At 41.8% G+C, this 15,697-nt stretch overlaps 1 protein-coding gene across 1 annotated transcript in view; it reads left to right on the forward strand.

Annotated features, from left to right (window-relative positions):
* LOC134752195 (cilia- and flagella-associated protein 91-like) overlaps positions 1-15,697 on the forward strand; it is a 38,961-nt gene that overhangs the window by 8,286 nt on the left and 14,978 nt on the right. The window contains exons 4-10 of the mRNA XM_063687808.1: positions 657-789; positions 1,462-1,572; positions 4,233-4,333; positions 11,342-11,408; positions 12,655-12,775; positions 13,457-13,625; positions 14,702-14,896. Coding sequence (XP_063543878.1) covers positions 657-789; positions 1,462-1,572; positions 4,233-4,333; positions 11,342-11,408; positions 12,655-12,775; positions 13,457-13,625; positions 14,702-14,896 — 897 coding nt within the window. The remainder of the gene's footprint in view (positions 1-656; positions 790-1,461; positions 1,573-4,232; positions 4,334-11,341; positions 11,409-12,654; positions 12,776-13,456; positions 13,626-14,701; positions 14,897-15,697) is intronic.

Genomic DNA, 15,697 nt, shown 5'->3' on the forward strand with positions numbered 1-15,697 from the left:
TCTCCAGAAGCTCATACGCCTCATCTCCCATCGCTGCAATCAATACTGGCACTTTCATTTCGTCTTGCACTTTGTTGACCTTGTAGTACATTTCCACTCGATCCATGTACGATGACCACGCGCCATTGCTGACGTTAAATTCGTGTAGCTTGCCGATAGACATATTTACTGCTTACTGCACACGCGAAATTTAATGATCACTGCCTGTCGCCACTGTAATATACTGAGGGACTAGGTGGCGGATAGGTATAGCTCAATAATAGGCACCTTACTATTCGAGCGTTTATTCCGGACTGAGTAGGTACAAGTCTTTTGACACACGTCAATCGTTGTCTATATCTACCTACATACATCACAGAGAGAGAAAAGGAGATTTACTACACGTGCATTTAAAGACGATTAAATACTAATAAATCTAATAATTATTGTATACATCAAGACAATGTAAAATGGAACTAATAAACCTTGTATTCAACACGACTCGGGCGTTATTTAATGTTCCTGCCATCAACTCACCGCACTCCCACACACTCTTCTCTTTCCGCAAAGACTAGGTTGTTTTTTATGATGCTGTTTTTAATTTCGCGCCTTTTCCAACACACAAATTATGTAATTAGTCAGAGTAAATCATAAATATTTTAGTGAATATTGTCCAGTATACCATCCGAACTGCCGCCTGCCCAGCCACCTGGATCGTTCGTACGCCGCCTACGTGGCCAGAGTGGAGATCGACCGCAGCGCCCCCACTCCGGAGCTGACCGGCAAGGACCGGTACCGGTTTGCTGCCAAGTAAGCTGATAAAAAATTGTTAACCAATGGATAAAAGACATTCGTTTCTGACAAGGTATTTTAGAAAATTGCATCATTAATTCAATAAATCATTTCAATCACCGAAAGTAAAATCCCATCTCTAATAGAGTGCTCACTCCATATAAGTACGTTTGTTACCAAAACGCTTATCATTTTCGTATTCGACATCTAGCGTCAAGTAGCGGAATTATCAGTACTGCTACTCGACACTAGATGTCACGTGCGTCACGACTGACGAAACGTACGTACTCAACAATTTACAACTAACATTATTTACAAGCAAAATATTCATTATCATTCGCTTGCCCTTGTCCCATTCACTTGGGGTCGGCGCAGCATGTCTTTTTCTTCAAAACCTCTCTGTCACCCGTCATCTCATTATTCACTTGCGTTAGTTTCATATCATCTTTCACACATTCCATCCACCTTTTCCTCGGTTTTCCGCTCCTCGTATCTCCCTCCACATTCATTCTTAATACCTTTCTCGTCACATGACTTTCATCCCTCGGCATCACATGCCCGTACCACGCTAGGCGATTTGCCCTTACTTTTTCTGAGAAGTTAAAAATAGAGTTAGAGTTCCGGTTATAATAATAGCTGAAAATAGTTGAGCATTAGGCAATTCCTCAATAGAACAGAGTTATGTTTTAGGCCGAAGAAGCTTCTGGACATGGCCAGCGTGACGCCGCAGTTCCAGCCTCCCACGCCAGTGGTCCCTGGTGATGGCCGACCTAAGAATAAAGGCACCCAGAGCAAATACAGGTACATAATCGTCCAATATCGTAGCAATTTCAATATTTGAGCATTTATCTGTTTTTAAGCGTATGTCTCGGATATGACGTTCAAAACCTTTTTACTAAAGCACACCAAATACTCCGCCCTGGAATCAAGCTATGACTTCGTGCCGGTGGCAATAGAAACCGCGGGGCCCTGGGGCTCTGAGGCTCGGCGTCTGATTGGTGAACTGGGGAGGCGTCTACGGGAGAGGGGCTGCGACCCCCGCTCTGGATCGTACCTGGTTCAACAGATCTCAATTGCAGTGCAGCGAGGGAATGCTGCAGGCATCATGGGAACTTTTAAGCCGAAGATGCAGGGTGGAGGCGCATATTAGACCTTTAGTTTATTAGTTTTAGATTATTAGTTTTAATTATTGTTATTTATTATTAATACCTTTTGTATTGTATTTTATATTTAAATATTTCAAAACCTTTTTTAAAGTCTAAATATTGTCTTAGTTTACATTGATTTACGGAGGCAAAGCCAATTTTGTCATTAAGTTAGAGCGAACGCGGCTGCGTGTGGTGTGGTAGCCTACTGGATTTTGGTTCCGTCTGCGGCGTGCGACGCGTAGGTATCAATCCGAGGTCGTGCGGAGAGTTCCATAGGCTGAAGAAGAAGGGTCTAGACATGGCCGACGTGACGCAGTGGTTCCTGGTAATGGACGAACTAAGAGTGAAGGGACGCTGAGTAAATAGGTATATACCTAATCGTCCAAATGGGCGAAAATAGCGCGGCCGCATCAACGTAAGCAGTTATCACTAGACTTATATTGACCGGGATGTAGACCGTGATTACCTTTTGCATTATTTATGAGCTCTCGATATTTCGACGCAGTTACATGCATCATGTTCACGGGCACCATCGGACTTATTCACACTCGTTGGTCCGGTCGCGTTCACACACTTTTATAATAATAATTTCAAAATTTTAATAATGTTCGTGACTCCTCTTCTTCTTCTTCCTGCCCTTATCCCACGTTATGTGGGGTCGGCACAACATGTTTTTCTCTTCCATTCTCCTCTATCTTTCGTCACCTCAGCACTCACTCCTTGCTTTCTCATATCCTCTTTCACACAATCCATCCATCGCTTTTTGGGTCTGCCATACGCTCTCCGTCCATCAACATTCATCCCTAACATTCTTTTGCCTATATGGCATTCATCCCTCCTCATCACATGCCCATACCACGCTAACCTACTACTTCTTATCTTCTCCGTTACTGGTGCTACTTTCAAACTTCCCCTAATATACTCATTTTTAATCCGATCCTTTCTCGTCACTCCACACATCCATCTCAACATTCTCATTTCCGCTGCGTGCACTCTTCTTTCATCCGTTACTTTCATCGCCCAGCATTCTGATCCATACATTACAACAGGTCTCACGATCGTCCTGTAAATTTTCCCCTTAAGTTTAAGAGGCATTCGTGGATCGCAAGTTGTTCCAGAGACCTGTCGCCATTTCATCCATCCCGCATTTATTCTATTTTTCACGTCACGGTCTATGTATGTTCGTGACTCCTGTCCTATCATAACTTATTTTAACTTGGTGTAATTTATGTTGTATATAAATTGCTAGCCTATAGTTAAGATGCATGCTGCATGCGATCAAAAATTTGTATACCTGCACCCGTGGGTAAAACATAGAAAAACCTGTACTGTACAAAATTTAACACCACAGTTTTATTGTACCTATGTTTTCACAAATAAAAATATTCTGATTCTGATTCTGTCCAAGAAGCATACTTACTATACTCACAATGTCACTACGCGTGTTTGATTCGGATAGTGAAACCAAAGATAGATATAACTCCGTAATAGATGTATACAGTCTAAGGAAAAAACGTGCCTCGAAAATCAAGAAAATTTGATTCTCGTTCAGAGGGCGCTACTAGCTTTGGCTTACTGTCGTATAGATGGCGTTGACGGTTTCGTTTGTTATTTAACAATGTTAACGCATATCAGTGAAAGAACATGGGTCAAAATCATAAAAATAATTAATGCAAATAAAAAAAAAATCCTTTATCCATATTTAAATACATTTTATCGTATTTTTATAAATCTTCATTTTTAGTTTTATAGTGTGTCGACAGATGGCATTGAATTTACTGGGGTTACAAAATTTACTATGACAGTACCTCTCTAGTATAAGTTACTCTATGGTGAAACTGACCGTTAATCATTCAAAACTCTAATTGTAAGCCGTTATAATAAAATCAATAAAAAAATAGCCTCTGACAACCAGAGAACGCCACTCTGCGCCACTTCACACCAGATGGGTACTCCGGGCGGATAGGTCTTTTAGGGCTTCGTCACTAGCGGTATCATGAACGCCCGGACGGACCTTTTCCACCCGGGTGCCCCATATATGCTCTTATTTATTTATTTATTTAATCTTTATTGCACAAAAGAAAATACAATCGTACAAAAGGCGGACTTAATGCTATGAGGCTCTTCTCACAGCGCCCCATATATGATCCTCTCCCATCCTCTCCAGGTGACGGAGCTAGTGGAGTCGTGTAGTTTTCGATCTCGCCAATTATGTTTGGCACCGCAACCAGCTCCTCTAGTTCCCTATTCTTCCTACGCCTCCATCTTCGTGGCAGTCACACATACAAATTACCCCATCATTGTTTGTACCAGGGAGTCATCAGCGCAGACAGTCCCGTGGCAGCCGGACGGCAAGCAGGCGGAGGATTGCGAGAACACACCTGAAGTCCTTTATCTGGACAAGCTGGAGTGGGGTGAGTGAGCTGTGTATAACTTATTGTTTGTACCAGGGAGTCATCAGCAGTCAGTCCCGTGGCAGGCGGATGGCAAGCAGGCGGAGGATTGCGAGAACACACCTGAAGCGCTTTATCTGGACAAGCTGGAGTGGGGTGAGTGAGCTGTGTATAACTTATTGTTTGCACCAGGGAGTCATCAGCAGTCAGTCCCGTGGCAGCCGGACGGCAAGCAGGCGGAGGATTGCGAGAACACACCTGAAGTCCTTTATCTGGACAAGCTGGAGTGGGGTGAGTGAGCTGTGTATAACTTATTGTTTGCACCAGGGAGTCATCAGCAGTCAGTCCCGTGGCAGCCGGACGGCAAGCAGGCGGAGGATTGCGAGAACACACCTGAAGTCCTTTATCTGGACAAGCTGGAGTGGGGTGAGTGAGCTGTGTATAACTTATTGTTTGCACCAGGGAGTCATCAGCAGTCAGTCCCGTGGCAGCCGGACGGCAAGCAGGCGGAGGATTGCGAGAACACACCTGAAGTCCTTTATCTGGACAAGCTGGAGTGGGGTGAGTTAGCTGTGTATAACTTATTGTTTGCACCAGGGAGTCATCAGCAGTCAGTCCCGTGGCAGCCGGACGGCAAGCAGGCGGAGGATTGCGAGAACACACCTGAAGTCCTTTATCTGGACAAGCTGGAGTGGGGTGAGTGAGCTGTGTATAACTTATTGTTTGCACCAGGGAGTCATCAGCAGTCAGTCCCGTGGCAGCCGGACGGCAAGCAGGCGGAGGATTGCGAGAACACACCTGAAGTCCTTTATCTGGACAAGCTGGAGTGGGGTGAGTGAGCTGTGTATAACTTATTGTTTGCACCAGGGAGTCATCAGCAGTCAGTCCCGTGGCAGCCGGACGGCAAGCAGGCGGAGGATTGCGAGAACACACCTGAAGTCCTTTATCTGGACAAGCTGGAGTGGGGTGAGTGAGCTGTGTATAACTTATTGTTTGCACCAGGGAGTCATCAGCAGTCAGTCCCGTGGCAGCCGGACGGCAAGCAGGCGGAGGATTGCGAGAACACACCTGAAGTCCTTTATCTGGACAAGCTGGAGTGGGGTGAGTTAGCTGTGTATAACTTATTGTTTGCACCAGGGAGTCATCAGCAGTCAGTCCCGTGGCAGCCGGACGGCAAGCAGGCGGAGGATTGCGAGAACACACCTGAAGTCCTTTATCTGGACAAGCTGGAGTGGGGTGAGTGAGCTGTGTATAACTTATTGTTTGCACCAGGGAGTCATCAGCAGTCAGTCCCGTGGCAGCCGGACGGCAAGCAGGCGGAGGATTGCGAGAACACACCTGAAGTCCTTTATCTGGACAAGCTGGAGTGGGGTGAGTGAGCTGTGTATAACTTATTGTTTGCACCAGGGAGTCATCAGCAGTCAGTCCCGTGGCAGCCGGACGGCAAGCAGGCGGAGGATTGCGAGAACACACCTGAAGTCCTTTATCTGGACAAGCTGGAGTGGGGTGAGTGAGCTGTGTATAACTTATTGTTTGCACCAGGGAGTCATCAGCAGTCAGTCCCGTGGCAGCCGGACGGCAAGCAGGCGGAGGATTGCGAGAACACACCTGAAGTCCTTTATCTGTACAAGCTGGAGTGGGGTGAGTGAGCTGTGTATAACTTATTGTTTGCACCAGGGAGTCATCAGCAGTCAGTCCCGTGGCAGCCGGACGGCAAGCAGGCGGAGGATTGCGAGAACACACCTGAAGTCCTTTATCTGGACAAGCTGGAGTGGGGTGAGTGAGCTGTGTATAACTTATTGTTTGCACCAGGGAGTCATCAGCAGTCAGTCCCGTGGCAGCCGGACGGCAAGCAAGCACAGGATTGCGAGAACACACCTGAAGTCCTTTATCTGGACAAGCTGGAGTGGGGTGAGTGAGCTGTGTATAACTTATTGTTTGTACCAGGGAGTCATCAGCAGTCAGTCCCGTGGCAGCCGGACGGCAAGCAGGCGGAGGATTGCGAGAACACACCTGAAGTCCTTTATCTGGACAAGCTGGAGTGGGGTGAGTGAGCTGTGTATAACTTATTAATTGTTTGTACCAGGGAGTCATCAGCAGTCAGTCCAGTGGCAGACGGATGGCAAGCAGGCGGAGGATTGCGAGAACACACCTGAAGTCCTTTATCTGGACAAGCTGGAGTGGGGTGAGTGAGCTGTGTATAACTTATTAATTGTTTGTACCAGGGAGTCATCAGCAGTCAGTCCAGTGGCAGACGGATGGCAAGCAGGCGGAGGATTGCGAGAACACACCTGAAGTCCTTTATCTGGACAAGCTGGAGTGGGGTGAGTGAGCTGTGTATAACTTATTAATTGTTTGTACCAGGGAGTCATCAGCAGTCAGTCCAGTGGCAGACGGATGGCAAGCAGGCGGAGGATTGCGAGAACACACCTGAAGTCCTTTATCTGGACAAGCTGGAGTGGGGTGAGTGAGCTGTGTATAACTTATTAATTGTTTGTACCAGGGAGTCATCAGCAGTCAGTCCAGTGGCAGACGGATGGCAAGCAGGCGGAGGATTGCGAGAACACACCTAAAGTGCTTTCAATCCAGGCAAAGATCTATTTATTTATTTAATCTTTATTGCACAAAAGAAAAACTTATCGTACAAAAGGCGGACATAATGCCAAAAGCATTCTGTACCAGTCAACCCTATGAAGTGTATGTATGATAAATAAAGTCTAAGAAAAAAATGTGCCTTGGAAAATCAAGAAAAACTTATGCTCGAGAAGATGGCGCCATACCTGTGGCCTTTACTCGTGTAGATGGCGACACCGTTTTATTTTTATTTTATTTATTTGGCTCACAAAACAAGTTACAGACAATTTCAGAAATTAATACAGTATTAGCATACAGTTCAGATCTAGACTATAACTCTAAGCATGTGTGCACAGAAGGATTAGAAGATTTAGTTACAATTTATTGCTAGGGAGGTGAGATGCCATTTCTACACAAGATTATGGACAGAAAAGTAAAATAAACAGTAGCAAGATCCAGTTTACAAAGTTGCGTGCGCTAGTAATTAATCTACCTAAGTCTAAAACTAAAACTAAATTATACTAAATATTTTCAATTAATTAATTAATCAAAAAGCGTTTACGGAAATTACAATTATGAACGCAGCCTATGGACACAAAATTTTGCGGATTTTATTTTTGAATGTGGGTAAGCTGCATTCAAATATATCTAAGGACGGATTCTCGGTAACGGTTTCGTTATATAAGCGACACATTCTTGTTATGGGATTATAAAATGATGTGTTGTTTTTGTAGATCTGTAGATGAAATATTTTGAGTGAGGGGTTGCGAGATTTGTATCGAGTTTGATATTTAACAAAGAACATGGGTCAAAGTCGCATGGCGTTCTAAAAGTTTTAATCCTGTGTCGAAAGATGGCAGGAAATGTACCTACTATGACTACAAAATTCTACATACACTTATACACTCAATAAGGAATATTACGCGAAACTCTGCGCAGGGGGTGCCATTTCCACAATCCGAGGGTCTATCGCAAAACAAGAAAATCGTAATTTCGTTATCTAACATCTCTGTCACTCTTGCATATATAAGCGATAAAGAGACAGATAGCGAAATTTAGGATTTGCGTTTCCCGGTAGGTCCTATGTAAACAAACCGCCTTGGTGCATCAATGTCATATTTTATTATGTCTGAAAACTTGTCAAAAAACTGTTAAGGTGGTTCGATTTTCATACAAAATTCAATCTGCTTTAATTAAGGCACTACACACTATTACTACACAAATATTTGCTCATTTATCTACTTTCGAATATTCGTTTGCGCTAAATTAATAGAAAAACTTTGTTTCATACAGAAATCATACATAAATCAACGTAATTTTTTCATCAATTTTACGTATGTGTGTGTCACAAATGTCGTGTACAAATACGTTGCGTGCGGCGTTGCCACTCTATGACGTTGGCGACGTTGCCTGGCCGACCTGGCAGGATTTGCAGTGCCGTCTTCTTCTTCTTCTTCTTCTTTTAAAATTATGGCTTCAGCCCAGTGGGACTAAAAGCTTTTCTTACCGAGAAAGCATATTACTCTATTATAGAATTTTTGACTGAATTACCTAATTAAGATTTACTGCATGACATAACCCTGTTTTGACTATTATTGTTTTCTGTGATATTATGATTAGCGTGTATTTTTATTGAATTTGTATGCCAATAGGCACGACATAGTGATACTGAAATATGTATTTAACATCTTGTAACTTACCTATGTTGAACAAATAAATCTTTGAATCTTTGAATCTTTGACTATTTCGCCAGTATCAAGGTATTGAGAGGTTTACAAACGACAAAAATTGTACGGTTGTACAAGACAGTGTACGGTGATTTGTTAGCTCTTGTAAATCGATAGCTAGACTTTACAAGAAGCACGTGGACTACCGGCCGTTGACTCCAAGATGGTGGTTAAACGCGCTTCAAAATTAATTCTCCATTCACTGCACACTACCACATTAGTTTACTGTATAATAAGCTATCGATATTACACTTTAAACAATATTAATAAGCAAAAAACAAAGTAATTAATCACGATGCTAACTATCAAGATGGCGCTCGAACCGGAAGTCCCGCAGTGCCGTCATGTTTAGTGCATTTTATTTGACAGTGTTGACACTGACACATAGGGTCATGTTTATTGTGTCAATTTGTTTGTATAAATTGAAAATGATAGCAACGGCTAAATCAAGTTACAAAAATCATCGGTTCTGGTCCGCGAAAATCCAGAAAAATTCAGACTTAATTGAAGCGGAATTCATGATGGTGAAGTTTCGTAAGGTAGGTACAGTTTCATTCCTTAATTGTACATTGTAATTTTCTCGTGCCGATCTTTTTAGAAAATAATTCTCACTTCTCCCGTAATGGTAGATATAAGCAGTGAACAATACCTATATAATGTAATTATTACTGTTTTGGTTGCCGAATAGTCAATGTGTCACTAACTCTAGGTTTTTTTTAGGTATTGTGCAAAATGAAGAGGCATTCCAAGAATAAAATGTTTTCCTTCATTAGCCAGAAAAAATCAGGACATCCTCACTGCAATAAAGTAAAATAAAACATTTCCTGGGGATGAAAATTATGGAATTTTGTCTATGAATGAAAAACACAATTATTACTAGGTAAGTAAATGATAACTTTATTAGAATCCATATTGTTGCATCATCTTTCTTCCTATAACATTAGAGATTTTGTGCTATCATAATATTATTTTTCTTTCAGGTACAGGGACAACTACGGATAACAAATATGAAAAAATGTTATTTCATTTGTTGTGTGAATCCATCTACACCAACAAGACATCCACTGCTGGACATAGGCCTCCCCAGGGATCTCCACAACGACTGGTCTTGCAAGACCGGCCAAAATATCGAGAAATAAATAATATAAATAAACATGATAAATATCCCGTTTTCTATAATAGTTATAATTAGAAGGCCATGCAATGTTGTTACTCACTGTACCTACTTGAATCCAAAAAAAAATGTATAAAAAAAGTTTTAATTTTATTTTACAATTACTACTTTATCATTAGTACATTACGATACAAGTGCGAAAAGTAGGAAATTGGCAACGAGTGGCGATAAATTGAAACACGACCGAAGGAATATTTATAATATTTTGCAACATTTGGCATTATTAGGTTATAAATTGTATGGAGATGAAATCTATCATCGTACCCTTCCAGATTGAAAAATACTATAGAGGCTGGGCAGTAAGGGATTGCTTTACTTGTAGAACTATATTTAGCCCTTTAAAAAAAAACTGATACTTAACACTTACAAACCTGGACTTCCTTGGGCTAGTGCTACTAAGAATCGTCAGTATTCTCCATCCTTTCTGAGTTGGAAGAACCCAAAAAGGTGAGATTTGTGAAAGTCAGGTTTTCAATATATGTGGCGTTTTCAACCAAACGGGTACCTACTTATTGTTGTCATATTTCCATAAAGCTAAAAAATGAAATCAACCTAATCGACAACCGACAATGTGGTACCTTTTAGTTCAAAACGTCACATAATTTTATAAAACGTTATAAACTAATTTATATTTATACTGAATATCTGGGAGAAAAAGAAAACATAAGTAAAAACTCAAAAATACTCGTTTTCCCAGAGATAAGACCTAGCTAGATCGAACCCCTTACAGCAAATTTCATCGAAATCGTTAGAGCCGTTTCCGATATCACTGAAATATATTTCGGTTATATCGGAATCGGACAAGAATTCGAAGAATAAAAGGTATAAGAAACATAAGATAACACAAAAAGGACAAAAAAAGTACCCCTGACGTACCAGTCTCGAACCCGAATACTCTTGCACGTATTTCCACGAACATACCGCAACGCCATTGCAGCATACTTACACTGCATGAAATTGTCTACTACAAGCATCACGGAAACACTGTTCGCATGTGTGAGTAATAGTAGGAAATAGCATGACAGAAACACTCTGTCGACTTTAAAAGTGTTTTTTGCACTAATGAAGTATTCAATGTTTATTATAATAGTTCAATATTTATGTAAAGAGTGCGCTAAACATACTTTTAAGTATACAGATACCAACACTATTCCACAAAAAAATAAAACCTGAAAATTTGCGAAAGTGACGCCATCTAGCGGGGTTTAAGCTTTGGGTAACCTAGTCGAACCACCTTAAAGGCACAGTATGTATAATTAAGTTACTCTAAGAGACGCAGACATATTAAATATATTAATAACGGGTCACTCACGTTAACCCAAGTGACCCGTTATTAATATATTTAATAAGTTACTCTATCGTTTACTAAACAAGCTAGTGCTGCACTCTGGTGGCAGAACATTGCATTAATATCCCCTATTCTCTTTGATCCAGGGAACTTAGATTCTACATATAGTTGCTGCATTCTTCCACGTACTTTTAAACTGGTATATATTAAAATATGTCTTGATTTTAATTATGTATTGTATTATGTATTGGTTTATTTTATTGAAGGTCCGGGGAAGCCGTTCCGAATCGGGGACTTGCCAGCCGATTTTCACACCACGGAGATTATAAATAAGTATGTATTCAGTACCAGTGCCACAACACAAGGAACCTAGCACCAAAATAAGGATATTTATGTCTAATTATTAATTTTTGGTTGTCACCTGACGGTATAATATCCTTAAAGTAATCAGGCGTACTATACATATCGCCGCTATACTTACTCAACCTCGTATCTGCAACACTCATTTGATGACAAAAACACCCGTATTCCGAATGAAAGTAAAGCGACATTTCCATCAAATGATTGTTGCAGATATGAGGTTGAGTAAGTATAGCGACGATATGCTGAAATGATCAGTTATTTAGCACCGAAGCTGGTCAGGGAATCAATACAGATATTATCTATGCCACCCAAGGGCCTGACACTCTTTGATAGAGAAAGATAGCCTTATTGCGATTCCTATAAGAGGGAAGAGAAAATAGTGACATGCTTTGTCCTTATCACCGATCGGGCGGCATCATAGGTAGGAGGCGATGGGGAAATACCGAAATTTATAAGACTGAAAGAGAAAAAATCCTACGCTGCCCAAATTTTATATGAATATTCTTTCTCTTACCCCCGGTCGCTCGGTGGCGCGTCTATAACTACTTACTTGTATATGCTATGTCTATGATGCCACCTGTTATTTTGCATGAAATAACAATTCTGAATTGATTTCGATAATATCATATGCAGTTAGTTAATTCCCTAATGTTCACATCATAAAACATTCAAACTCTTACTTAATTCAGTAACTGATGATACGCAGGGAGGACATCAATACGCAATATAGCTTTGTCCCTGTCTTCTATTACCATTGACATCTAAAGACGGGCCATACGGTCACTAAAAATATTATTCTGAGTACTGGCCCCATTCTTAGTGACGGTAAGGCCCGTCTTTAATTATTTTTTTTAATTTAATAATTTTTTTAATTGAATTAATTTTTTTAAGTTAATTTGTTTAATTTAATTAGTTAATTTGTTTTGTATTTGCACTAACATTATTTTTATTAGCTACGTAAGTTACTAACATATGGGTGTATTATGCCTGAATTAAATGATTATTTTATTTAATTTTATTTTTAAGCTCGCTCCAGACTACGCGGCGCGAAACCGCGAACCCGAGTGTGGAGTCGATTTCGCTGATTAGCGAACTAGACTCCACACTCGCGTTCGCAGCTTCGCGCCGCGATTCGCGCACGAGTGTGGTGGGACCTTTAGATATATGTCAATGTCTGTTACTGAATTACGTATTTAGGTATGTTCTTGTTGGTCAGAATGCGTCACGCTCGAATATGGACCTCTGTGGTGGAGAGCGCTCAGTTCCCGCGCTGGATGAAGCAGCGCAATGAAATCATTAACGACGTGGAGACCAGGGACTGGATCTTCAGAGAGGCTGTACGTAGATCCTTGCTGCCCCTAATCATGTAACTACTCTGGAATTGCAGGCGTCCATAGGCTACCGAGACTGCTTTTACATCGGGCGGGCCGTATGCTTTTTTGCAACTGACGTAGTATAAAAATACATACACTCATCGGTTCGAGATTCAGTCCAAGCAAATACGAAGCATTAATTGTTTTCCAGCCCCACATCTCCGGAGCGTAGGGTAGGGTAGCCTAGGAAACAGTGGCTCCGCTCAAACAGTGGCTCAGTCGCCCCAATTTCGCCTCTAGCATGTTGGAATTAGGTTGAGGGAGCCACTTGTACCCGGCTATTTTTTTCCGAGCCACTGTTTCCTACCCTACCCTATATCTTTTGTTTCACAGTGTCTTATAAGGTCCACGTCCTGGTTACACTGCTATAATGGGTGGGTGCATCGTGAATTTTTAGAAGGGCCGTACGGAGTACCGTTACCTTTGTTTCAATGTTTGAATGCAGTGTAGGTAGAGCCGTTGAAAGAAGCAGCCGTGCCTGGGGATGAAAACCCAAAGCACAGGGCGGTCACGCTTTACATCAAAAATCACTTGCGTTTCTATGTGTGAACGGCACGTCTGTACACGCGGCATGCGTCATAGTGTGAGTAAGTTGCTTAACGTTGTTGTTATGGTTCAAAGAATGACCAAGCCCCGTTTTTTCAGGAGATCGACGAGCTGCAAGACATCCGTCTCGAGCTGCTGCACCAGCTGCAGAAGCAGCAGCGCAGCAAGCAGACATCACGTACCAAGAGGAAGCTGCAGAACCTCTGGGTGGAAAAGAAACAGGAGGTGGAGAGACGCGTTGACCTCATACGGAAGACTAGAGATAGAGGTACGGATGTCGGACTATTGTTGCTCTGTCTTTCACAAAAGTTGGAACGCAGCAGCACATCGCTCACCAAGAGAAAGGTAGAGAATCTCTCGGTGGAGTAGAAACAGGAGATGGAGAGACGCGTTGACCTCATACGGAAGACTAGAGATAGAGGTACGGATGTCGGACAATTGTTTCTGCTCTTCCTTTCACTAAAGTTGGAACGCAGCAAGCAGACATCGCTCACCAAGAGGAAGGCTGAGAATCTCTGGGTGGAGTAGAAACAGGAGGTGGAGAGACGCGTTGCCTCATACGGAAGACTAGAGATCGAGGTACGGATGTCGGACTATTGTTGCTCTGTCTTTCACAAAAGTTGGAACGCAGCAGCACATCGCTCACCAAGAAGAAGGCTGAGAATCTCTGGGTGGAGAAGAAACAGGAGGTGGAGAGACGCGTTGACCTCATACGGAAGACTAGAGATCGAGGTACGGATGTCGGACTATTGTTGCTCTGTCTTTCACAAAAGTTGGAACGCAGCAGCACATCGCTCACCAAGAGGAAAGCTGAGAATCTCTGGGTGGAGAAGAAACAGGAGGTGGAGAGACGCGTTGACCTCATACGAAAGACTAGATCGAGGTACGGATGTCGGACTATTGTTGCTCTGTCTTTCACAAAAGTTGGAAAGCAGCAAGCAGACATCACGGACCAAGAGGAAGCTGCAGAATCTCTGGGTGGAGAAGAAATAGGCGGCGTGTCCATAACATACGGAAGACTAAAGGAGAGGTACAGTCGCCATCAGATATATCGGAGCGGCCGAGGTGCTCAAAAATATCTGAACTGCACGCACTCTAGCGCATTGACATAGAGGCGTGTTCAGATATTTGTGAGCACCTTGGCCGCTCCGATATATTTGATAGCGACTGAACAGCGAGCTGCAAAACGGCATACCTACATTATGAATGAATCACTTTTACAGCTGTTGAAATAAAAGTACAGTTAGCGACAAAAGCTTGTATCAAAAATGTTTTTTTTTTGTTGACAAAAACTTATTTTGTTAAAGGTAAATAAGTCTTATCCGGTTTATGGCATATTTTCAGAGATCCGCAAACTGACCATGGCGCACGCATATGGCCGCGAGGGCCTAGTGGGGCGCATACGGGGCGCACGCGGCGGGGGCTCCGTCACGTATACGGCCGCGGACCCCACGTCGGATCTGCACGCGCCTATGGCACGCCACGGGTACCAGGCACGCAGGAAACACGCGGTCATATACTACGATCCTTCACTGCTGGGTAAGACTTTTCTATTTTGTCCTCTTTTTACAACTCTTAAGACACTTAGATTCCGCAACGATTTATAACCTTATTTAAGAGGCCGTAGTCGATTTTGGAGCAAAAATGTAAAATTGACCGTTTTAGTCGTTGAAATTATACACGTTTTGTTACGTAATATCTAAATAACAAGTATTGGTTTCTATTAGCACGTCTTTCATCAAAAAATTATGGTGGTAAATTATACAAATTGATAACAATAGTTTCAGCAAATGTTGTAGATTGTTTAAGTATCAAAGTGTAAGTGTTGCTGATTGTGATATCATGCCTTTATTTAAAGCCCAAAAGAAAATTGTACGAGCTATGTTTAAAGTTAACCAAATGACAAGCTGTAGACCTTTGTTTAAGAAATTAGGCCTGTTACCACTCCATTCTATGTATATTTACGAAGCATGTGTATTTGTAAAACAATATATGGACCGATTCACTGTACATGTAAATACTCATCCTCGCCCAGCTACAAATACGCTAAAAATTCTTCCCCCAGGAAATTGTATTTCAAAAACAAGCTTTTATACAAATACCATCTACACAATGGCCCCTAAATTGTTTAACAAATTACCGGATCTGCTCAGAAATGAACAGCTGTCGACATTTAAGATTAGGTTAAAAAAATTATTAAAAGATAAATGTTATTACAATATTGATGAATTTCTGATGGACACTTTGACAAATGAATGATTGACTTATATAATTACCCATTAATCATTATTTATTTTAAATTATTAATTACAACTTATTGATTATTTTTATTTTAAATAA

The sequence above is a fragment of the Cydia strobilella genome, chromosome 24 (genome assembly GCF_947568885.1).
Source record: "Cydia strobilella chromosome 24, ilCydStro3.1, whole genome shotgun sequence".
Classification (NCBI taxonomy): Eukaryota; Metazoa; Arthropoda; class Insecta; order Lepidoptera; family Tortricidae; genus Cydia; species Cydia strobilella.